The sequence below is a fragment of the Nicotiana sylvestris genome, chromosome 1 (genome assembly GCF_000393655.2).
Source record: "Nicotiana sylvestris chromosome 1, ASM39365v2, whole genome shotgun sequence".
NCBI lineage: Eukaryota > Viridiplantae > Streptophyta > Magnoliopsida > Solanales > Solanaceae > Nicotiana > Nicotiana sylvestris.
In genome coordinates, this window is record NC_091057.1 from 132,923,669 (window position 1) to 132,949,524 (window position 25,856).

The 25,856-nt window shown below is 37.4% G+C and overlaps 1 protein-coding gene and 2 long non-coding RNA genes across 5 annotated transcripts; 2 read left to right on the top strand and 1 right to left on the bottom strand.

Annotated features, from left to right (window-relative positions):
• Positions 1-1,779: 1,779 nt before the first annotated feature.
• On the top strand, positions 1,780-13,030 carry LOC138886516 (uncharacterized). 2 transcript variants are annotated; one of them, XR_011405383.1, is made up of 3 exons: positions 1,780-2,194; positions 2,380-2,497; positions 11,604-13,030. It is a non-coding gene; the product is annotated as an uncharacterized lncRNA (long non-coding RNA). The 2 variants fall into 2 exon arrangements; XR_011405381.1 differs by having other exon boundaries at positions 1,780-2,497.
• A 652-nt stretch (positions 13,031-13,682) lies between these two features.
• Positions 13,683-20,408, top strand: LOC138880368 (uncharacterized). 2 transcript variants are annotated; one of them, XR_011403001.1, is made up of 3 exons: positions 13,693-14,379; positions 19,000-19,067; positions 20,142-20,408. It is a non-coding gene; the product is annotated as an uncharacterized lncRNA (long non-coding RNA). The 2 variants fall into 2 exon arrangements; XR_011403000.1 differs by lacking the exon at positions 19,000-19,067 and having other exon boundaries at positions 13,683-14,379.
• A 162-nt stretch (positions 20,409-20,570) lies between these two features.
• Positions 20,571-21,134, bottom strand: LOC104228077 (uncharacterized). Its single transcript, XM_009780477.2, has one exon. The coding sequence runs from the start codon at positions 21,132-21,134 to the stop codon at positions 20,571-20,573; it is 564 nt and encodes a 187-aa protein (XP_009778779.2).
• Positions 21,135-25,856: the final 4,722 nt, after the last annotated feature.

Here is a 25,856-nt window from a genome sequence, read left to right on the forward strand (position 1 = left end):
CTATTGTAAAGAAGTACCTGATCTCCAATTTTGAAAATCTTTGGTCGGATTAACTTGTCATGCCATATTTTTGTTTGTTCTTTAAAATTTTTAGCATTTTCATAGGCTCCCAATCTCAGTTCTTCCAATTCATTAACTTGAATAAATCGTTTTTTACCAGCAGAGGTTAAATCAAAGTTTAGTGCTTTCAATGCCCAAAAAGCTTTATGGTCTAATTCTACGGGCAAATGACAAGTTTTTTCAAAGACTAATCTATATGGAGATGTTCCAATTGGCGTTTTGAAAGCCGTTTGGTACGCCCATAATGCATTATCTAATTTTAAAGTCCAGTATTTTCTTGAGATTCCAACTGTTTTTTCAAGAATTCTTTTTAACCCACGGTTGGAAACCTCAACTTGCCCTTGAGTTTGAGCATGATATGGTGTTCCTGTTTTGTGAGTCACATTATATTTTGACAGTAAAGCAGAAAATTGTCTATTGATAAAATGAGTTCCTTGGTCACTAATGATGACTCGCGGTGTGTCAAATCTGGTAAAAATATTTTTTCTAAGAAAATTACACATTGTACGAGCATCATTCTTTCTTGTAGGGATGGCTTCAACCCATCTTGACACGTAATCCACAGCCACAAGGATATATTCAAAAGAGTGAGAAAAAGGAAAAGGACCCATAAAATCTATTCCTCAAACATCAAATATTTCACATACCTGTATTGATTGCAGTGACATCTCATCTCTCTTGGTGATATTACCTGTTCTCTGACACCTATCACATTGTGCTACATATGCTCGGGCATCTTTAAAGAGTATGGGCCAGAAGAATCCGGCTTCTAAAACTTTAAAAGCCGTTCGATTTGCTGCATAATGTCCTCTAATTGCTCCATCATGACAGTGATATAGAATTTTATTCATCTCTTCTTCAGGTACACACCTTCTAATGATAATATCTGCACAATTTTTGAACAAGTAAGGTTCATCCCACAGATAATACTTTACATCAGATATAAACTTTTTTCTTTGTTGGTAAGAGTAATCTTGCGGTATCCACTTTCCAACCAAGTAATTCGTGATATCTGCAAACCAGGGTGGTTGAGTCACAATTGTGTCAACTGAAAAAATATGTTCATCAGGAAATTCGTCTTTTATCTCATTAAACTCAAGGGGGGATTTTCTAATCTAGACAAATGGTCAGCTACTTGGTTCTATGTCCCTTCTTTGTCCTTTATCTCAAGGTCAAATTCTTGCAGAAGTAAAATCCATCTTAATAATCTAGGTCGAGCATCTTTCTTGGCTAAGAGGTATTTTAAAGTTGCATGATCAGTAAAAACAGTTGTAGACATGTGATTTTTGACCCTCCCCAAGATTTTTTATATTTTAAGATGTAAATAATTAATTTAGGCCTAATATAGCTATTTTAATTAATTTGACTCTTTTACTTTATTTTATTACAAGAAAATGAAAATTACAAAAAAAAAATAGTTTCATTAATATTTTTGTAGTCATTTTTAATCTTGAAAAATACCCAAAAAATAGTTTATTTTAACAGTCAATCTTATTTTAACAACTATTTTACTTAAGTAGGACTAATTAATAAATGAGGTCGTATTTTAGTCTCGTTCACGAAGAAAAAATAAAACTTGGGCTCGAACAACTCATTTTTAGGCCTAATTTTGGACCTAACCCATAATTTCCAAGCCCATAATTCTTAGGCCCATACCCCTAACCTAATCTCTACCCCTATATAATAGTACCTAATGCCTAAATAGTGACCTACGCCGAATAAACCTATACAAAACTTAGATTCGCCGCAAACAAAAAATGAAGGAACCCCTGATCGTCTTCTTCAATCCTTCAACTTCAGCAGCATAAACAAAAAGAGACGACCCCGACCATCATCGTCTTCTTCAAGAGTCCAGCCTTATCATTTAGATTTTTCTTCAACCATAAGATAACCCCATCTGAATTCCAGTCTTTTATTCATCCCAACAACAGCTTACACACAGCCTTCACCACTCACACACACACACAGCGAAAATCAGCCGCAAACCAGCTAGAAATGACTATTTCAGCACATGAAACAAGTCCAAAAACCAATCAATGTCGAGGTATGGTTGTTCGAGTTTGAGGGTAGGTCGAGGTCCATTTTTACGGCGAGTTTGGAGGCCCGTCGATTCCGGCGAAGTTTTCTGCACAAGGTTCTTTCTTCTTTTCCTTTAATTTGTAAATTTTTGGCTCTCTTCACTTAGCTTGATTGTAGGTGCTAATACTTGATGCTTCTCAAAAATAAGAATAAAGGGATGTGAACGTACTGACTATATTGAAGAGCTTGCTTTCCGTTTTTTTTTCTTCTTTTGGAATAACGCGTTTTCTCTCCTTCAAGTGCATGAAATTGGACGTTTAATTCCATGTCTGCATTGTGAGATTGCTGTTTGGGAGGAAAGTTTTGTCGTATATTGGTGGAGTGTGGAGCCATAAGTAGATATATTTCATCAGCTTAGGTAAGCAAATAAATAAATCATTTGATAGAGCTTTGATATATTTCTTCCTGTTTAAGTTCAAAATTATAGTTTTATTTTTGCTAATATTTGATTGGGATGAGAGCAATTGATACTTTTCTAGTCAAAATTTTTTTTTCTTTTTTTTCTTTTGCCCGATTAATGCGCATGTACTATAATGATTGATATGGCAACAGTGTTGCGCTGTTTTCTGTTATTTTTTTCTTAAAAGTCTTATATTTCTCCGAGTTTGATTTTTTTTCTAGTCAATAAAGAAAATTCGTTAGTAGTAATATCTTGTCCATAATTTTGGTATCACAACTACCTCAAAGATTAGGAAAATACTTTAAATGCGCTAGTTGCTTTAGGCGCGTTATTTTAATAATTTACCTTCCTAAACTCGGGTGCGTATTTATGTGACTCAAATCCAAATCTCAACAACGTTAGATAAGATGTGTTGCAGACTGCGAGTGCATTTATGTGACATGGTTCAAGATGCGTTTTATGTGACGTCGAAATCTTCTTTAAAAAAATAATTAAATAAAAGCGGTTACCAAGTCAAAATTTTACCACAGGTTAGAACATGTATTAAAATCAGATAATAAGCCAATTATAACAGTTGAGCGACCGTGCTAAAACCACGAAACTCGGGAATGCCTAATACCTTCTCCTGGGTTAACAGAATTCCTTACCGGATTTCTGTGTTTGCGAACTGTAATACAGAGTCAATATTTTCCTCGATTCGAGATTGGAACCGGTGACTTGGGACACCATAAAATTATCCCAAGTGGCGACTCTGAATTTTTTCATAAAATGATCTCGTCTCGATTGTCACTTTAATTGGAAAAACTCCCTTATACCCCTTCCGGGGGTAGTGAAAAAGGAGGTGTGACTGCTCTAGCGACTCTGCTGGGGACAAGAACCCAGAATCTCTGGTTCAGGGTTCAAGAATTCGAGCTTAGAATAATTGTTATATTTGGATTTATTTATTATTTGATTTTATTCATATGTTTGGGCCTAATGTGCTAAGTGCTGCTTTTTACCGCTTTGATATTATCTGAACTGTATATAAACTGTTACGAAACCCTTCTCTTCTCATCTTCGGGGATGTGCACGCTGGCGTGACTCCTCCTTCTGTTAGTGTCATACCTTGAAATAAGAAAGTGGCTCGAGCAAGTTACAAAGCTGGATTGCCTTTTGGTTCCCGGTACGTTCCCCCCCTCGGCTCGAGTTGTCCACTCGGGTAAGCTAGGTCTAGAACAATACACCCAGGTTTAAAACCTAGAATAACATAGCCTCATGACGGATCCCTAGTAGGAACGCTTGTTTGCATCACGTGCATTTGACTTTGGGGACTCAACACAGGGGTTGGGTCCGTTTAGGACAGGTGCACCCAAATTAATAGACCATCCTGATGCATCTTACGTGCTACTTGCGTATCTGTCTGTTTCGGCTTGCACGTTGACTGGCTTCTAGAATAGGGAAAGAAAATGAAAAAAAGAGAAGAAAAAAAAAGAAAATAAAAAAAGAAAGAAAAAAATCGAAGGGAAAAATCAAGAGTGAGAGGTAGGTACTTGAAATTTCTAAAACTCTCCCGAAATTAAAAAAAAGCCAATGTTTTCAAAAGTCCTGTTTCCTTGTTCCGTCAAAATGGGCGAACTACGCGGGTCTGATTCTCACCAGATGTGAGATACGTAGGCAAACCTCATCGGTTCCGACCCACAATTGTCACGACCCCAACCCCGGTCGTGATGGCGCCCAACACATTGCTAGGCAAGCCTGACCAACAATCAATCTCAACCCTTTTCTTTTTAAAATTCGTTACCAGTTAACAGTGTTTCAATACCAATTTAACATAATATAAGTCTGAAAACAGTAGATTAAATGTGCGGAAGTCATAATAATATCGCCACATAGCCCACTGATCCAGTGACACAAGTTTGAGCCTCTAATACCAGTTTATCAACCTAATACATATCAATCTAGGGAATGCGGATAAAAACAAAGGATAGAAAGGAGAGATCAGGGCTGCGGACGCCATGCATCTACCTCGATACTCCCGGATATGCGCTGTTCAACCTTAGATGCACCTGGATCTGCACGCAAGGTGCAGGGAGTAATGTGAGTACTCCGACCCAGTGAGTAATAAACATAAATAATGACTGAGAATAAGAAATCACGGAGAATCACAGAGTAATCTATAATGCGGCAGTTCAAAACAAGTAATATGAAACAATAAAACAATGAAAACAAAATATGATAATTATACAACAAATAAGCAGTTAAGTGACAGACATATAAAGGAAATCAACACATAGAACGGTACCCTGTAGTACCCGCTGCGGCACACAGCCCGATCTATTTATTTATCATCGATGGCGCTCACTGGGGTGTGCAGACTCCGGGAGGGGCCCCTTACGGCCCAAGCACAATATCAATCCATCTCGTGGCATCAAATCTAGGCCTGCGGCCTCATATCAATATCAGTATAACACTGTTGCGGCGCGCAACCCGATCCCATAGTATCCTCACATCTGGCCCTTGGCCGTACTCAGTCTAGAAATCATATAAGTTCTTTGGGCATTAGTAAAACAATAGTTCTCTGCCCGAAACATCATTTAATATATCATTTTAGTTTCAAAACCGAGTAAAAAGTGGCTGAGTTGTAAAATAGTGGAAAAACGATATGACTGAGTTCAAGTAGTAAGTCAAAATAGTGAGAAAATAATGATAAAAATCCCCGGAGGGTCCAAATAGTTGGCACGTAGCCCAAATATGACAATTAGTCCAAATAATGATGATAACAAATAAGCTTCAATCAAATACGTGGTAAAAGCATCACTCGGGACGGACCAAGTCATAATCCCCAATAGTAAACGATCCCACGCTCATCATTAAGCACGTGTCTCACCTCAATATAGCACTACGATGTGCAAATTCGGGGTTTCAAACCCTCAGGACATCATTTACATTCATTACTCACCTCGAACCGGGAAAAACTCTAGTTCGTGACGCCTTTGCCTCTCAAATCGGCCTCCTCGCGCGTCGAATCTGACCAAAACCAGAACGAACACGTCACAATATGCTAAGGGAACATAACCCAAACGAAAACAATCAAAAAATATCAAAAATCTCGAAATTAACAAAACCCGAGCCCCGGGTCCACTTCTCAAAACTCAGAAATTTTCACATCATTAGATTCCTTATCACCCCACGAGTTCATACATACCAAAAGTTCTCAATTCCGACCTCAAATGGTCCCTCAAATCCCTATTCAAAAGTTCAAAGTCTCAAGCCCTAGTTCTTCCAATTTTAACTTAAATTCCATGAATTTCTAGGTTAAAATCACAATAGAATCACGTTTTTTGGTTCATAAAACTTACCTCCAATCAATTCTCCTTGAATCCCTATTCAATCTCCCTCAAAGAGCTCTCAAAATGTCAACTATGGTGAAAAAATGGCTCAAAATCGCGGAGGAAATGTCTTATAAACTTTCTGCCCAGTTATGATATTCCTTCTTCGCGAACGCGGTCAACGTCACGCGTTCGCGAAGCACAAACTTACATTGACCAATTTTTGCCCTACTTGAACGCGTCACACCAATCGCGAACGCGATGCTTCTGCCTCCTACACCTTCGAGAACGCGACAACCTTACGCGAACGCGATGAACAAAATGCCTTGGACCCCAATTTGCTCTACACGATCGCGAGTGCCTTCTCGCGAATGCGATGCACTGCTTCCCATCCTTTCGCGAATGCGAGGCATCTCTCGCGAACACAAAGGCTTAATTTTGGTCTTCCTCAAATCCTTCTACGCGAACGCGACATACCCCTCGCGAACGCGAAGGGTTATTTTCTGCAACACCTGAACTCCCAAAATCTGCAACTTTTCAACTTAGAAAATGGTCCGATTGACCACCCGAAACTCACCCGAGACCCCCGAGACCTCAACCAAGAGCACCAACATGTCCTAAAACCTCATTCAAACTTGTTCCAATCATCAAAACACCTCAAACAACACCAAAACCATCAATTCTCATTGAATTCAAGCCTAAGTTTCTAAAAACTTCCGAAATACGCTTTTGATCAAAAACCCAACTAAACCACATCCAAATGACCTGAAATTTTGCACACACATCCCAAATCATATAACAAAGCCACAGCAACTCTCAGAATTCCGTTCCGACCCTCGAATCAAAATCTCACCTATCAATCGGAAATCACCAAAATATTAACTTCGCCAACTCAAGCCTAATTCTACACCGGGCCTCCAAAATCACTTCCGATCACACTCCTAAGTCACAAATCACCTTCCGAAGCTAATTGAACCATCGAAACTCACATCCGATCCCTCTAACTCATAAGTCAACATCCGGTTGGCTTTTCCAACTTAAGCCTTCTTAAAAGAGACTAAGTGTCCCATTTCTCATCCATTCCACTCCAAACGCAAACCAACCAAATCGACCACATAAAACACAGATAACGAAGCATAAAGAAGCAGGAATGGGGAAAAACGGAACGGTAACTCCTGAAACGACTGGCCGGGTCGTCACAACAATTTTCAAAAATCCAAAAATATTTTTCTTTACTTCCTTCTTTAGAAAAGTCTTTATTTTAGACCCCAATTTTTTTAAAAAAAAAAATTCAAAAATATTTTTCTTTACTTCCGTCTATAGAAAAGTCTTTATTTTAGACCCTAATTTTCAGAAAACAAAAAAATATTTTTCTTTACTTCCTTCTTTAGAAAAGTCTTTCTTCGAGCCCACAATTTTCAAAAAATCCAAAAATATTTTTATTTTTCTTTAGAAGTTCGCCTTTCGAAAAATTGAAAAGAAAAATTCAAGATTCAAAAATAATTTCTTTTCTCTTTAGAAGTCTTTCCTTCATGAATTCAAAATAAAGGTCCAAAAATTCAAAAATATTTCTTTGAAATTTTTATTTTGAAATTCCAAAAAAGAGTCGAAATTCAAAAAAAATATAATTTCTTTTTTAGAAGTCCTTCTTTTCAAAAATTCTATAAAAAAAACAAATAAATCTAAATCCAAAAATATATTTTTTTCTTTATAAGTTTTTCTTTCGGAAATTAAAAAAAAATCAAAAAAAAAAGAGTTAGTTTATTTACTTTATTTCCGATATTCCCGAACTACGCAAGATCTGATTCATGTTCACACATGATACGTAGGCAACCCACATCAGGTTTGATCAACCATTAAAAAAAATTAAAAAATAAAAGTGAAAAAAAGTTGATAATAATAAGGACTGACCGAGTCCATTCTAACATGTCTTTTGTTTTGAATTGTGAAGAAAGTTTGAGGTGGTCGGTTTGTGGTAAGCGGACAACACAAGATCCAAGGAAAAATGATAACTGACATTGAAGCTGTTACAAGTGCTCAAGAGACTCGGGGTCAGAGGTTCCGACAAGAGTCTACTGTGTTTGAGGAAAATAGAATACTGAAACAGCAAATGACCAAATGTGTCAAGCATGGGCCAATGGCCAAGGACAACCTTGTCATGAGTCACAATTTGCTACCGAGCAAGAGCAGTACCACTCTCCTGAGTACCACTCGTACTTGTTTGATCTTCCTGCAAACATTGAGAAGCCTGCCCGAAAGATGGCACAGGAAAAAATGACCCAAAGAGTGAAAAGCTTAGAGCAACGGTTGAAAAACATGCAAGAGTTGGCAAGTCAGAAGAGTATTGCCTTCAAAGATCTATGTATGTTCCCCGATGTCCAGTTGCCGCCTGGTTTCAAGACTCCCAAATTTGAAAAGTATGATGGACATGGAGACCCCATAGCCCACCTGAAAAAGTATTGCAATCAACTAAGAGGTGCGGGAAGAAATGAAGAATTGTTAATAGCTTATTTTGGGGAAAACCTTATAGGAGTAGATTCCGAATGGTTTATGGATCAAGACACATCTCGCTGGTATGTCTGGGATGACATGGCACATGCCTTTGTCAAACAGTTCCAATACAACATTGACATTGCCCCAAACCGCAATTCCCTTTCAAACCTGAAGAAGAAACCAACTGAAGGTTTCAGGGAATATGTCATTAAATGGAGAGAATAAGGAGCTAGAGTTAATCCACTCATAGATGACCACGAGCTAATCACTGTCTTTCTTCAGGCTCAAAAGCCAGATTATTTTCAAAACATGATGTCCGCAGTGGGTAAATCCTTCTCAGAAGCAATCAAAATGGGGGAAATGGTTGAGAATAGTCTTAAGATAGGCAGAATTATAAGTCAAGCAATTCTCAAAGCCGCAACTCAGGCTGTCCAGATTGAATCTGATAATTTTAGTGACACGAATGAGAAGGACGAAGAAATCATGATGACATCAGGGTCGAGAAGAGGTCCTAGAAGAACGTCTCGAAGGTATGACCAGCCTTGTCTGTTTTTCGATAACTCCCCTGAACATTTTAAGAACCCACAATATTTTGTCGCTCCACCTCAGTATGTTGTCCAGCCACCAATTCATCCAAGAAGGCGAGCACGAGCATCACAAAATCTCCACCAGCCTCCACAAAATTTTTAGGTATCCTATAACCCACATCCAAGCCAGGGGTATAACGGGACACAAAGGTTGAAAGATAATTTTACCCCAATATGAGAGTCCTATGCAAGCTTATTTGAGAAGTTAAAGCATCATGACATGATCGCACCTATTCCTCCAAATCATGCGAACCCACATGCAAGAAGCTTTGACCCTTCTAAAAGGTGTGAATACCATTCTAATGCCCAGGGGTACAATGTTGAAAGCTGTCGGGATTTGAAAAGAGAAATAGAAATGATGATCTAAGAAAAACTGATTGTGATCCAAGATAGTGACACCCAGAATATCGTGCAGAATCACTTACCTACACATGATGATGCACACTTTATGGGGATGATGCCTGGTGACATGGAGTATGAGAATCCTCTCGGGAGCTTGCCGACTGAAATTTGAGAAGGCCATGGTGATTCTGATGAGCAAATTTGTGGCTAAATGTCAAGCTTAGAAATTGAAAAGTTATTCTCTCCTTACTAGGAAGGAATCTTGGTAGCTTGTTTTGATGTTTTTCCTACTATTTGGGTTATTTCAGAGTTGTCATCTAGATTTATTTGTTTTATTGAGTCAAACCCTTTTATCCCTCCATTCTGTTTGTTTGAGTCTTGTTTGTCTGTTCTGTTGATATTTTCATTATCCGAGTTATCTTAGGGTTGTAACTTGGATTTTAGGTTGTTTGTCTTGTTGTCAAACCCTTCCATCCTTATTCAATAAAATACAGTTTGTCCTTTTGTGTCATTCTATTTTTAGTTCTTTTCTCGCTAGTTCTAATGACATGACATGCATGCGGAAATTTTGGCCAGATCTTAGAAACTGATTTAATCTGGAATTAGATAACCAAAAAGACAAAAAAAATACTTTCGAGGATGAATAAAGAGTTGAAATACTTTGGAATTAAGGTCGAGTAAAATTCACCTTCAAATCATTGTGAAGATCGGGTTTGAGGATGTTTAATCAATTGAAGTTTGTTGGAAAGTTTGATATTAAGGGATGGAAAATGTCCTGTGACCACAAAACGCCAAGAAGACAGGCATGTTCGTCAATGCTGTGATGGCGAAAAGATACCGTGCTTGGCATTCTCGAGGTTGGGAGGCCCTCTTTCTGCTACCCAAACACTTCATACCCTTTGTCACCCCTTTGAGCCTGTATTATTTTCTTTGACCACCCTCTTTTGGAATCAAGTTTGGAATCAAGAGTCGAAAAAATGAAAATGAAAAAAAAAAAAAAGTTCATGTCCCAAGAGTACAAACTGGGGCAATTTTCAAGTGAAAAAAAAATGAAGAAGAAAAGAACTGGCAAAGGTACATGCCCCCAGAAAATAGAAGCTGGGGCAACCTGTTTTGAAAACAAAAAAAAACAAAGAAAAAAAATGAAAGATGAAAAAATAGTTAGGTCAGATGTTTGAACTACGTTCGACCTGATTCCTTAAAAAAAAAGGATACGTAGGCAGCCTCACGGTTCGGTCCAACCAAATAAGAATTTAAAAGAAAAAAAAATTCAAAAAAAAATCCCCAATAGCTGAAACTGGGGCAAAGATTTTATTTCATTTTTAAAAGAGTCGATTCCAAAAGTTGTAAGTATACAACCCCGTCATCTTTAGTCTGTTTTGAGCCTCATGTCGGCCTTTCGTCCAACCCTATCAAAAAACCATCCGAATAAAGACCTCCCGATATGCCTTCAAGAATACCAAGAGAAGCATGCAATGAGCAACGGTTGTCACACGACATATAACACTATCAAGTTACTCACAAAAAGTAAGAAAAAGAAAAAAAAATGAGAAAGTTTTACTAGTGAAAACCCTCATGGGCACAGTAAGGCGACGGTAAGTAGAGATGAATAAATGAGAGAGGCTTGTTGGTGAAAATTTCTTGGGGCACCATTAGTCGAAAGTGAGTCGTGAAGCTGATGCAAAGGATTAGCATGGATAGTCCTGACTTCAAAGGTCATAGGAATGGTAAAAGAAAATATTACGTCAGTTTGATAGATCGGCCATTAAGTCCAAAATGCATGTCATGATTCATTAAGGCTAGTTATTTGGAAAAAATTTGTCCTTCCCGACAAGAGCATTTCTTATTAATACTATTTCTTTGCATCTTTGCGCCCCTCACTCTGAGTCAGTCCTTGTCAAAACAAGCAAGAAAAGATTTCAAAATCTGCTACCAGCTTTTCAGTTGCACAAAGTAAATTTTTCCAGCACACTCAGTTGTTACTATCAACGTGCCTTTAGGATTCATGTAAAGGCTCCCCCAAAAGACTCTTGTCAGCCTACTTGGCGCAAGCAAAGATAATTGGTGATTCTCTTTGACAGACAAATTGCTCAAAAGCAGGAAGTCATTCAAGATATCAGAAAAGGTCACCTAAGCAAAGATCTCCAGTTGGGATAAGACAGATTGAGCCGCAAATACAAATGGTATTGGTGTGAAACAATCAGAGTTGGTGTCGCACAAAAGTCTTTTGAGACCGACTCAAGCTGATTGAGCAGAAGCCAAGCTGCCCAAGACTCAAGGCCACAAACCGACCACCATTTTCAAAACTGACCAATTTTTCTTTGTGTGAAACAGGAACAAAGCAGGGCAAGAAAGTGGTTCAAAAAAAGAAAAGAAAAAAAAAGAAAAGGAAAAGAAAAGAAGAGAAGAGAAGAGACTACAAAGGTAAGTTTCTCAAATCTTTGCCTTTGTTTGTCTTGCTATTGTGCATAAAATTTTGCCATTGATCTTTACATTTTTCCTCCTAGGATAAAAGTCCTAGTCTGATGAATTTTTTCCTAGGATAAATGTCTTAGTCTGATGAATCTTTCTCCTAAGATAAGAAAACCTAGTCTGATGAATCTTCTCCTAGGATAGAAATCTTAGTCTGATGAATTTTTCTTCTAAGATAACAAATCTCCTAAGATACAAAAAAAATCTTAGTCTGATGAATTTTTCTCCTAAGATAGAAGACCTAGTTTGATGAACTTTCTCCTAGGATAGAAATTTTAGTCTGATGAACCTTTCTCCTAAGATACCAAAAAAGAAGTAGAAAAGAGACCTAGTCTGATGAACTTTCTCCTAGGATCAAAATCTTAGTCTGATGAATCTTTCTCCTAAGATAGAAAATCTAGTCCGATGAATTTTCTCCTAGGATAATAATTTTTTAAAAAAAAAAAAGAAGTCTGAATTTGAAAAAAAGGGGAGTCATTTTTTTAGTTTTCTTAAGATTATCAATGTTTAGTTTTCCTGAAATTAGGGGGGCCCGCCTGGAGAATAGGGTCGGTCTTTACTTTAGTCAAGTTTAGTTTATAGTTTTTCGCAAGCTCAATCACTTTTAGGAGATGTACATCCTCGTCTAGTCTTTAGTTTACTCATCATTGCATCAATAGTGTAAGTGATTTACAATATTGCTAACAACTCACAAATCTTCCTAGTGCAAACTGGGGTAGAAAATTTCGTTTGTTTTGTTGGTTTTGATTGCAGGCACCCACATGGAAAACAAGGGAACACAGAAAGATTCAGCAATCAGGCGCCCACCTGGAGAACAAGAGAAAACGGTTCAAGTTTTGAAGGAAGACAGGTCAAGTTCAGCAATCAGGCGCCCACCTGGAGAACAAGGGAAGACAACTCAAGTTTCAAGGGAAAGCAGTTTCGAAGGAAGACAACTCAAGTTTCTAGGGAAAGCAGTGTCGAAGGAAGACAACTCAAGTTTCAAGGGAAAGCAGTTACGAAGGAAGACAGTTCAAGTTTCAAGGGAAAATGGTTCAAGGTGCAAGGGAAAACAGTGTCAAGTAACAAGAGAAGACAGTTCAAGTTCAGCAATCAGGCGCCCACCTGAAAAAAAGGGAATTCAATTCAGAATGCAATTCAGGTCAGCAACAAAAGAAGCTCGCGTCAAGAATGCGAGTCAGAAGTCCTAGATGATCAACAAAAGTTAGTCACAATGCAGAATAAAAGAAAAAAAAGCAAAACAAAAAGAAAGACAAGAAGTGAATCCAAATGCAGAAGTTAATGAAAGATGTAAGCTGCTCAAGACATGGTTGAGGTCACAAGCTCTGCATGTCCCGTCTTGGTTTTAAAAGTTGAAGAAGATTGAACCAACACCTGCGGCTAACAAGCATCAAGATTCAGATCAGGGTGCACATGAAGAACCAACCAAGACTCAAGATCAAGCTTCAAAAGACTCATAGATAGGAATCTTGTAGCTCGTAGCTGATAGGCTTAGTTAGTCTTTTTCATTTTTGATTTTGATGTTATAACGGGACTGCGGATCGGAACCTCAGCGGAACGGCACCTAGACCGACTCTCTACCTCGGTACTCCATCACCTCATTCACTTCTGAACTACATGTGATCTGATTCCTTTATAGCCAAGGATATGTAGGCAGCTCAGATACCAAGGTTCGGTCACATTCTCCTTTCTCTTAGTTTTTGGTCTCCTTAAATAAGGGTCAGGTCAAAAACCTGTCTAGTCGTTCTTTGTCTGAAAACTCTTCGTGTTTCTAGTCAAAGAGGGGCAGCTGTAGACATGTGATTTTTGACCTTCCCCAAGATTTTTTATATTTTAGCATGTAAATATTTAATTTAGGCCTAATATAGCTATTTTAATTAATTTGACAATTTTACTTTATTTTATTACAAGAAAATGAAAATTACAAAAAAAAAATAGTTTCATTAATATTTTTGTAGTCATTTTAATCTTGAAAAATACCAAAAAAATAGTTTATTTTAACAGTCAGTCTTATTTTAACAGCTATTTTACTTAAGTAGGACTAATTAATAAATGAGGTCGTATTTTAGTCTCGTTCGCGGAGAAAGAATAAAACTTGGGCTCGAGCAACTCATTTTTAGGCTTAATTTTAGACCTAGCCCATAATTCCTAGGTCCATACCTCTAACCTAATCCCTACCCCTATATAATAGTACCTAATGCCTAAATAGTGACCTACGCCTAAAAAAAAACCTATACAAAACTTAGATCCGCCGCAAACAAAAAACGAAGGGACCCTTGATCGTCTTCTTCAATCCTTCAGCTTCAACAGCATAAACAAAAAGAGACGACCCCGGCCATCATCATCTTCTTCAAGAGTCCAGCCTTATCGTTTAGCTTTTTCTTCAACCATAAGATAACCCCATCTGAATTCCAGTCTTTTCTTCACCCCAACAACAGCTTACACACAGCCTTCACTACTCACACACACACAACGAAAATTAGCTCAAACCAGCTAAAAATGACTGTTTCAGCACCTGAAACCAGTCCAAAAACCAATCAATGTCGAGGTATGGTTGTTCGAGTTTGAGGGTAGGTCGAGGTCCAGTTTTATGGCGAGTTTGGAGGCCCGTCGATTCCGGCGAAGTTTTCTGCACAAGGTTTTTTCTTCTTTTCCTTTAATTTGTAAATTTTTGGCTCTCTCTTCACTTAGCTTGATTGTAGGTGCTAATACTTGATGCTTCTCAAAAATAAGAATAAAGGGATGTGAACGTACTGACTGTATATTGAAGAGCTTGCTTTCCGTTTTCTTTCTTTTGGAATAACGCGTTTTCTCTCCTTTAAGTGCATGAAATTGGACATTTAATTCCATGTCTGCATTGTGAGATTGTTGTTTGGGAGGAAAGTTTTGTCGTATGTTGGTGAAGTGTAGAGCCATAAGTAGATATATTTCATCAGTCTTAGTTAAGCAAATAAATAAATCATTTGATAGAGCTTTGATATATTTCTTCCTGTTTAAGTTCAAAATTATAGTTTTATTTTTGCTAATATTTAATTGGGATGGGAGCAATTGATACTTTTCTAGTCAAATTTTTTTTTCTTTTTTTTCTTTTGCCCGATTAATGCACATGTACTATAATGATTGATATGCCAACAATATTGCGTTGTTGTCCGATTTTGTTTCTTTTTCTTAAAAGTCTTATATTTCTCCGAGTTTGATTTTTTTCTAGTCGATAAAGAAAATTCGTTAGTAGTAATATCTTGTCCATAAATTTGGTATCACAACTACCTCAAAGATTAGGAAAATACTTTAAATGCGCTAGTTGTTTTAGGCGCGTTATTTTAATAATTTACCTTCCTAAACTCGGGTGCGCATTTATGTGACCCAAATTCAAATCTCAATAACGTTAGATAAGATGTGTTGCGGACTGCGGGTGCATTTATGTGACATGGTTCAAGACGCGTTTTATGTGACGTCGAAATCTTCTTTAAAAAAAATAATTAAATAAAAGCGGTTACCAAGTTAAAATGTTATCACAGGTTAGAACATGTATTAAAATCAGATAATAGGCCAATTATAACAGTTGAGCAACCATGCTAAAACCACGGAACTCGAGAATGCCTAATAACTTCTCATCGGTTAACAGAATTCCTTACCCAGATTTCTGTGTTCGCGGACTGTAATACAGAGTCAATCTTTTCCTCGATTCGTGATTTGAACCGGTGACTTAGGACACCATAAAATTATTCCAAGTGGCAACTCTGAATTTTTTCATAAAATGATCCTGTTTCGGTTGTCACTTTAATTGGAAAAACTCCCTTATACCCCTTCCGGGGGTAGTGAAAAATGAGGTGTGACAACAGTGACTTTGGTTCCTATCAAATAGGAGCGAAACTTATCAAAATCAAACACTACTGCTAGTAACTCTTTTTCTATCATGGCATAATTCACTTGTGTCCCACTCAATGTCCTACTAGCATAGTAAATGTGATGAAAAATCTTAGCCCTTCTTTGGCCTAAAACAGCTCCAACTACTATTTCACTAGCATCACACATGACCTCAAAAGGTTGGGTCCAATCAGGGGACTCAACTACAGGTACAGTTGATAACTTTTCCTTAAGGTTTTTAAATGCTTTTACACAGTCACCTGAAAAATCAAACTTAGTGTCTTTCATCAAGAGGTTAGTCAGCGGTTTTGAAATTTTTTAGAAGTCTTTTATGAATCGTCTATAAAAACCTACATGACCTAGAAAGCTTCTAATTCCTTTCACAGTTGTGGGAGGGGGTAATCCTGCTATAAGATTAATTTTTGCCTTATCAACTTCTATCCATTTAACAGTGATTTTATATCCTAAAACAATTCCTTTTGTAACCATAAAATGACATTTTTCCCAATTAAGAACTAAGTTTGTTTCTTCACATCTTTTAAGAACTAAGGTCAAATGGTTAAAGACAATCCTTATATGTTTTTCCAAATAGTGTAAAATCATCTACAAAAATTTCAAGAAATTTGTCAGTCATGTCAGCAAAAATTGCCGACATGCAACGCTGAAATGTAGCAGGGGCATTGCACAGACCAAATGACATTCTCCTATAGGCATATGTTCCATGAGAGCATGTGAAGGTTGTCTTATCTTGATCTTCTGGTGCAATTGGTATCTGATTATGTCCTGAATAGCCATCAAGAAAACAGTAAAAATCATATCCTGCAATTCTTTCCAACATTTGATCAATAAATGGCAAAGGAAAATGATCTTTTCTAGTGACATCATTGAGACGTCTGTAATCAATACAGACTTTCCATCCTGTAGCAATCTTGGTAGGTATGAGCTCATTATTTTCATTTTTTATAACTGTCATACCTCCTTTCTTTGGTACTACCTGAACGGGACTTACCCACGGGCTGTCAGAAATAGGGTATATAATACCTGTTGCCAACAGCTTTACAATCTCTTTTCTTACTACTTCCTGCATTTCTGGATTCAATCTTCTTTGTGGCTGGACTATTGGCTTGTAGCTATCCTCCATGAGGATTCTGTGTGTACAAATAGCCGTACTAATCCCTTTAATATCTTCTACAGTCCACCCCAAGGCTCCTTTGTATGCTTTCAATACTTTAATCAAACTATTTTCTTGTTCTGCAGTAAGAGAAGATGAAATAATTACTGGAAATAATTCTTGTTCAAGATAAACATATTTCAAATGAGAAGGGAGAGTTTTGAGTTCAATTTTTTATTAAACTTTTTCGGATTTCATCTCTTCTTCTTCTGAATCTTTGTCCAATATTTCAGCTTCTTTTCTGATGGTGGGATCATCGTCCTGTGTGGTGCCTGATTTGATCAAGCATCTTTCCATTGAATCTAGAATTAATTGATCATCTTTGAATTCATCTGTAAGATAACTAATCATGTCAATTGAAAAACATGAAGATGATGTTTCATTTTCTAACTATCTTAGTATCTTTTGCATATCAAATTGTGATGACCCAAAATGTCACCTTTAAATTAAATAACTATCTCGGTATTTTAAGACCTTGAAAAGCGGTATCAATAATTCCTCGACTTGCGTGCGCAGTGCATATAATTTTCGGAAGGTTTTTATGTAAAAATAGATTAAATTGTGAATTAGAGCTTTAAAACTCAATTGAGTTGACTTCGGTCAACATTTTGAGCAAACGAACCCGGATCCAAGTTTTGACCATTCTGGTAGTTCCGTATTGTTATTTGAGACTTGGTCATATGCCCGAAATCAAATTCGGAGGTCCCTAGCTCAAATTATCGCCATTAATGGAATCTAGAAATCTAAGGCTAAAGATTTCTTAAGTTTGACCGGAGATTTGACTTTTGAGAAAACGACCCCGGAATGGAATTTTGATGATTCCAATAGTTTCGTATGGTGTTTTGTACTTAGGAGCATGTTCGAATTTGGATTTGGAAGTCCGTAGGACAATTTGACGCATTTTGGCGAAAGTTACAAATTTTAAGGTTTTTGAAAAGTTTGACCGAGAGTTGACTTTTTGATATCGGGGTCGGATTCCGATTCAGGAAGTTGGAGTATGTCCGTAATATCGAATGTGACTTGTGTGCAAAATTTGAAGTCATTCCGGAATGATTTTGGTAAGGTTTGAGACACTTAGTCTCTTTTAAGGAAGCTTAAGTTGGAAAAGTCAACCGGATATTGACTTATGTGTTAGAGAGCTCGAAATGCGAGTTACGATGGTTCGGTTAGCTCCGGGAGGTGATTTATGACTTAGGAGCGTGATTGAAAGGAGTTTTGGAGGTTCGTAGTAGATTTAGGCTTGAATTGGCTAAGTTTATATTTTGGCATTTTCCGGTTGATAGGTGAGATTTTGTTATAGGGGTCAGAATGGAATTCCAAGAGTTGCAGTAGTTCCGTTGTGTCATTTGGGATGTGTGTGCAAAATTTCATGTCATTCGGACGTGGTTTGGTTGGGTTTTTTATCAAAAGAGTGATTTTGAAGATTTTGAAATTCTTAGGCTTGAATCAGATGCGAATTTGGTGTTGTGATGTTGTTTTGAGCGTTCCGAAGGTGGAACAAGTTTGAATGATGTTATGGGATATGTTGGCATGTTTGGTTGAGGTCCCAGTGGCCTTGGGTGAGTTTCAGGTGATTAAACGGACTATATAAAGAGTTATATGGTGTACAACCTATCAAATGAAAGATCTTCGAATCTAGTTTTTAAATATTCAAACCGTTTGTCATTTGGATATTTCCACAAGTAGTTATAGGCGTTTTAACAGAAGGTGTACAGCAGGGAAAATGGTAAGAGGATGTACAACCTGCACAACGCAAGGTACAACTCGATGAAGCCTAGGCAGATTGTGTTTAAGTCCTCTTGTCCGCGATTTGGGTCCATTTTTCAGCCATAGTTGATTATTTTGAGAGCTTTTTGAAGGAGATTGAAGAGAGATTCAAGGAGAAACGTTTGGAGGTAAGAATTTTGGACCTAAAACTCATTTATATTGTGAAATCCACTTAGAAAATCATTGAATTCTTGCATGGAAGAAATAGGGTTTGGGATTTTGAGATTCTATTGGGGATTTGGAGGACCATTTAGGGTCAGATTTGAGAACTTTTAGTATGTATGAACTCATGGGGAGATAAAGAACCTGTTGATGTAAAAATTTCTGAATGTTGAGAAGTGAGCCCGGAGCTCGGTTTTTGCAAATTTCGGGATTTTTGATGTTTTTCGATTGTTTTTGCTTGGACTTTGTTCCCTTAGCATATTGTGATGTATTCATTCTGATTTTGGATAGATTCGACGTGCGTGGAGGCCAATTCGAGGGGCAAAGGCGTCGCGAGCTAAAGAATTAGCCGGTTCGAGGTGAGTAATGATTGTAAATGATGCTCTAAGGGTTTGAAACCCCGAATTGCACATCGTAGTGCTATATTGATGTGAGACACACGTTTGATGACGAGCGTGTGGTCGTATACTATTGGGGATTGTGACTTGGTCCATCCCGCATTGATGATTTTTTTCGCGTATTTGACTGAGACTTATTTGTTTTCATTATGCTTTGGGCTAATTGCCATATTTGGGCTTCGTGCCAACTATTTGAATCCTTAGGGGATTTTTACTACCATTTTCTCACTGTTTTGACTTATTACTTGAACTCAGTCATGTTATTTTTCCATTGTTTTACTACTCAGCCATTTTACTCAGTTTTGAGATTTAAATGATATTCTAAATGATGGTTTGGGCTGAGAAATATTGTTTTACTATTGCCTAGGGGGCTTGTGATGATTTTGGACTGACTAAAGGCCGATGGCCTAGTTGTGAGAATGCACTGGTACTGATATGAGGCCGAGGGCCTGAGATACTTATATACGCCACGAGGTGGCTTGATTGATATGAGGTCGAGGGCCTAGATTTGATACCACGAGATGGCTTGATATTGCGCTTGGGCTGTAAGGGGCCCCTCCCGGAGTCTGTACATCCCCAGTGAGCGTGGGTACCCATTGTGATCTGATATTGAGCCCGAGGGGCTGTTACTGTTCTGATATTGAGCTCGAGGGGCTGTTACTGTTCTGATATTGAGCCCGATGGGCTGTTACTGTTCGGATATTGAGCCCGAGGGGCTGGCACTGTTCTGATATTGAGCTCGAGGGGCTGGTACTATTCTGAGATGTTGCTCGAGGGGCGGATTTGTTGATACCATGCCCGAGGGGCGAATTTCCATTTTGTTACTCACTTGTAAACTACTTGTTTTACTTGTTGGAGAGAAAAAAAAGGGGGGATTTTCACTTGATTTCTCACTGCTTTACTGTTTAAAGTGATTTTTCTGCTTCAGTATGGAATACCTTGTGTTTTCACGTGATTTCTTATCTTCAGTCATTATTTATATTTATTACTCACTGGGTCAGAGTACTCACATTACTCCCTGCACCATGTGTGCAGATTCAGGCATTGCTGGTTCCGCTCCTGAGTGCTGATTCCACCAGTTTCAGGAGGCTTTCAGGGATTACGAGGTAGTTGTTGACGTCCGCAGACCCGTGTCTCTATTATCTCATCTTTTATATTCCTTACGGACATGGTACTAGTTATTAGATTTAGCAGACTTGTATTATGACTCATAGATGCTCATAACTTATGACACCCCGATTAGGGATGTGTTGGGCTGGATTTCCGCATTTTTTTATCTATATTTTCTGCTATTTAGTATTATTAAACCATGTGTAGACTATATTTGTGTTAACTAACTGCTTTAAAAGATGATTTGGGTTAGACTGGCTGGCCTTGTCTTCATGAGAGGCGTCATCACGATCGGGTTCGGGGTTAGAGTCGTGAAACAAATATGACTCTTTCTTCATCAACTCTTAAAATTAATTATCCTTGATGAACATCTATAATTGCTCTTCCTGTAGCAAGAAATGGTCTACCTAAAATTATTGGTTCATTAGGACATTCTTTAATTTCAAGTACTATAAAATCTACAGGGAAAACAAACTTATCTACTCTTACGAGTACATTTTCAATTATTCCCTTAGGTTTCTTAGTACTTTGATCTGCAAACTGAAGAGAAACACTTGTGTTTTTTATTTCACCAAGATCTAACTTTTTAAAGATAGAAAATGGCATTAAATTTATTGAAGCTCCAGAATCACAAAGTGCTTTTTCAAAATATACTCCTCCCAAAGTGCATGGAATTGTAAAACTGCCTAGATCACCAAATTTTTGTGGTAGTTTATTTTGAAGTATAGCACTGTATTTTTTCGTAAGCATTACCACAGAAACTTCTTCTAATTTTCCTTTACTTGACAAAATTTCCTTTAAAAATTTGTCATATGAAGGCATTTGTAACAAAGCATTAGTAAAAGGAATATTGATGTGAATTTGTTTTAAAATCTCCAAAAATTTTGCAAATTGGTTGTCAAGCTTTTCTCTTTTCATTTTTTGTGGAAAGGGAATATTCACAGGGAGAGGAGTCAATTTTTCAATATTTTCTTCTTCTTTTTTCTTGACTTCATTCTTTTGAGATGGTTCAGAGGGTATTTCAACATTCTTACCGTTGTTTACCCGTTGTTCTGACTGGTCTGCATAGGGTTCATCAAGCTCCTTACCTGATCGTAAGGTGATGGCCTTAAAGTGCTCTTTTGGGTTTTTCTCTATATTGCTTGGTAAGGGATCTTGAATCTTTTCTGAAACAAGAGCTGCCAATTGGCTCAACTGTATTTCCAGATTTTTGAGGGATGAATTTTGGCTCTCCATCTTTTCATCAGTGACCTTAATATACTTATACAAAAGATCATCAAGACTTGAATGAGCTTGTTGAGGCCTTTGCTGATAGGGCCCTGCTTGTTGATAAGGTCTCAAATTTGATTGATCATGGTTTGGATTCTGGTATCCGGGTGGACCTTGTATTTGTTGCTTTTGGAAGCTTTGAGAGTTCTCTGCACCATTTGGATTTCTCCATTGAAATCCTGGATGTTTTTGTGCCATTGGACTTCCAAAAGGATACTGCTTGTAACCGATGACATTGACATGTTCATCATTGTGATTGGTTGCTTGACATTCATGGTTCTAATGATTTCTTTCACACATGTCACAAGTCTCAGATTGGCTTGGTTGTTGTGTATTCACCAGAAAAGTTTCAAAATGCGTTCCAAAGAAATAATTTGTTGTGTTAGTGTATTTAAAGCATCAACCTGGTTTACTGTAGCGGCCTTCTTGATAATTATACGCTTAGATGGCCATTGGATGGCATTCTCAAAAATTTCATTCAACAATTGCAACGCTTCCTCTGTTGTTTTTCCCATTACTGAACCTCCTGCAGCTGCATCTATCACATTTCTAGAAGAGGGTTTTAGCTAGTGATAAAAAATATACAATTGCATATGTTCAGGAGTGGTGTGGACATTTTCTTAACATTGCTTTTAACCTTTACCAAGCTTGATAAACTGACTCTGTGTCAGTCTGCAAGAAATTAGATATGTCTTGTCTTAACTTTGTGGTTTTAGCAGGGGAAAAAATATTTGTTTAAAATTTTCTGAGTCATTTGATCCCATGTGGTAATGGAACCTTGTGGCAAACTTCGCAACCAAGTCTTGCCATCTCCTTTTAAAGAGAAAGGAAATAACCTTAACTTGATAGCTTCAGGAGGTACTCCATTATACTTAGCTATTTCAACAAGTTCCAAAAAGTCAATTAAATGACTGTGTGGATCTTCAGTTGCGTCTCCAGTGAAGATGCAAGACTGTTGAATTGTTTGAATCAGGCCAGTCCTGATTTCAAAGTTGTTGGCTGCCACTAGAGGTTTTCTGACACTAGATTCACAGTTGAAGTAAGTCAGGTCTAGTATAATCCCTTAGGATTCTGTTTGTTGGCTTTGGCGCCACTTCATCAAATTGATCCTCTATTTGTACTGGTGGTGGTACTTCGCGTGGGTTGATATTTTCTACTTCCTAATTCTCCATACCTTCACAAGCTATGCTTTGGGAAGATAATGTTTATCCTTTCCTGCGCAATCGAAGAAATCTTTTAATTTCAGGATCGTAAGTGACCAACTCTTTTATAGAAGAGCGGGTCATAAACTACTCAAAATTCTAAAAAAAAAACTGAACTTAACTCCTAAAGTGGTAGTAGTAGTAGTACTTAGAAGAAAATAATTAAAAGAAAGTGATGAATAACAAGGACAACAAAGATGACAAAAATAATAAACGATCAAATAAAAATAGTAGTATGATAATGTTGTTGTTGTAGTTGTTATTATTATTATTATTAATAGTAGTAGTAGTAGTATATGATAATAGTAATTATATTAGTACTAATTAGCAATAGATGTTATGGAAAAAAAATGGTAAACGAAATCAGTTAGTAGTAACAGTAACTAACGATGAAAAATAATAATATAATACTATATAGAATATAGTTACAAGTAGTACTAGTATTAATAATAGTGACTGTTATGCTACAATGATGATAAGAAGGATAAATGATAACACTTGTATAAGATGTTAGTACTTGTAATAGTAAAAGTAATAGTAGTAATATTTAGTAAACATTGATAGCAAAGATAATAATACTAATAGTAAGTTTCCAAATTAGTAACAGAATATTTAGTCTGAAGTAGACTTGTGCCAATCCTCGGCAACGGAGCCAAAAACTTGACGAGGTCAATGCGTATAAGATTTTGCTACTCGTACTTTGTCAAATTCTAGTATAGTTTATGATATCGTCCCACAGAGATTGGAGAATCTAGCTACAAACTTATAATATTCTTACTACTATTTGAGAGAATTAGATTGATGAAGTTTTGTTTGTTGAAAATTTAAATTGCTTAAGTTGAAACACAATAACTTTCGGAAGATTTATATTTAAAAAGAGTTGGGATTCATTTAATTCACTCGATAGCGTGATAATAATAAAATCTTAGCTTCTACATGTATTTCTCTTAGGAATAACTGTTTATTGCTAATACAATTATATTTTGCTCACTAAGAAATAATCAACTAATAACACTCCGCGAGGTTATGTAAATCAATTGATATATGACTCGTGACGATTAAACTGAAATAATTTTCTTGCCTGAATTGTGCTAAAAGATAGCAAAAACCTCTTGCGATTAATTTTTACTAAAAATCAATAATCTTGCCAACTACAACTCTTCTGTGAGAATTAGAATGGAAGTAAGCAAGATTACAGACTTGGAATGATAGCTTAAAAAGAATTACTCTCACTCTACTATTTGTCACGACCCCAACTCCGGTCATGATGGTGCCTAACACACTGCTAGGCAAGCCCGACCATTCAACAACATTATCCCAAATTCGTATTCAGATTATAGATAAATATCACAGAGAATTTACTAAGTCATTTCATTCAAGTGTATAATTAATAATAAAATATGCGAAAGTTCAATTAAAATACCACACCATAGCCCAACAAAATCCGGTGTCACGAATATGAGCCTCTAATACAGAATATCCACCTATTACAAGTCTGTCTAGGAAAAATACGGAATAAAAGATAGAGATAGAGGGGAGAGATCAAGGCTGCGAATGCCATGCAGCTACCTCAATACTCCCGGATACTGCTATTCAGCTAAACAAATCCTCACTCAGCCTGTGATGTACCTAGATCTGCACGCAAGGTGCAGGGAGTAATGTGAGTACTCCGACCCAGTGAGTAATAAACATAAATAAAGGCTGAGAATAAGAAATCATGAAAAAATACAAAGTAAACTATAACTGACAGTTTAGAACAACAAATAGTGAAACAACAAGTCAATTAAGTTAGAGTACCAAATACTGAGATAGGTATAACAGATAAAACAAATGCATGAGTGCAATGCAATGCATATGATGGTACACTCTAGTACCCACTGCGGCGTGCAGCCCGAGCCATCCATTTATTTATCGTCGACGACGCTCACTGGGGGTGTGTGCAGACTCCGGAGGGTCTCCTACAGCCCAAGTGCAATATCAAGCCATCTCGTGGCATCAAATCTAGGCCCTCGGCCTCATATCAATCTCAATATAATCTCCCAAGCTCTCGACCTCAATATCAATGTAATCAACTAGGCTCTCAGCCTCAATATCAATATAACACTGCTGCGGTGCGCAGCCCAATCCATGCTCAGTCCAAAAATCATCATAAGCCCCTTGGGTATTTGTAAAACAGTAGTTCTCAGCCCGAAAAATCATTTAGAAATATCATTTAAGTTTTCAAATCTTAGAAAGATGGCTGAGTTTGCAAATCAGTATTTAAAACCTTGGACTGAGGTCAAATGATATGCAAAATATGCGAAAGCAGTGATATCAATCCCTGAAGGATTCAAATAATTGGCAAGAAGACCAAATGTAACAATTAAATCCAAGTAAGGATGATTCTCAATTTAGTTCAAGTAGAAAACACGGTAAAAACATCTTTCGGGACAGACCAAGTCATAATCCCCAACGGTGCTCTACCCCCACGCCCGTTATCCGGCGTGTAAGTCACCGCAATATAGCGTTACGATGTGAAATTCCGGGGTTTCAAACCCTCAGGACATCATTTACATCAATTACTCACCTCAAGACGGTCAAAGTCTAGCTCGCTATGCCCTTGCCTCTCAAATTACCCTCCTCGTGCGACGAATCTGCCCAAAATCACAACGAATATGTCGCATTATGCTAAAGAGACAATACCCAATCGAAAGCAATCGAAAAATATCAAAATTCACGAATTTGAAAAAAACCCGAGCCCCGGGCCCACGTCTTGAAAAATCAGAAAATTAAAATCACCGGATTCCTTGTCTCGCCACGAGTCTATACATACCAAGAACTCCCAAATCCGAGTTCAAATGACCCATCAAATCCTAATTGTTTGGTTTCAAAATTCAAGCCCTAGTTCTTGATTTGTAGGCTTATATTTCATGAATCTCTAGGTGGAATTAACAATAAAAATGAGTTCTAAGTCTAAGAAACTTACCTCAAGTCGTTCCCCCTTGAATCCCTCTTTAATCTCCACCAAGAAGCTCTCAAAATGATCAACCATAGAGGAAAAATGACCCAAAATCGCGGATGAAGTGTTTTATAAACTCACTGCCCATAATTTTTCGGAAGTACTGTTCACGCATGCGTTTAATGTTCACGCGTGTGGTCACTGTTCACCCGCATGGTTACGGTTCACGCG

Bases quoted from the DNA above. Each gene is read 5' to 3' on its own strand.
- LOC104228077 (XM_009780477.2), bottom strand. From the start codon at position 21,134: ATGAAAAGAGAAAAGCTTGACAACCAATTTGCAAAATTTTTGGAGATT.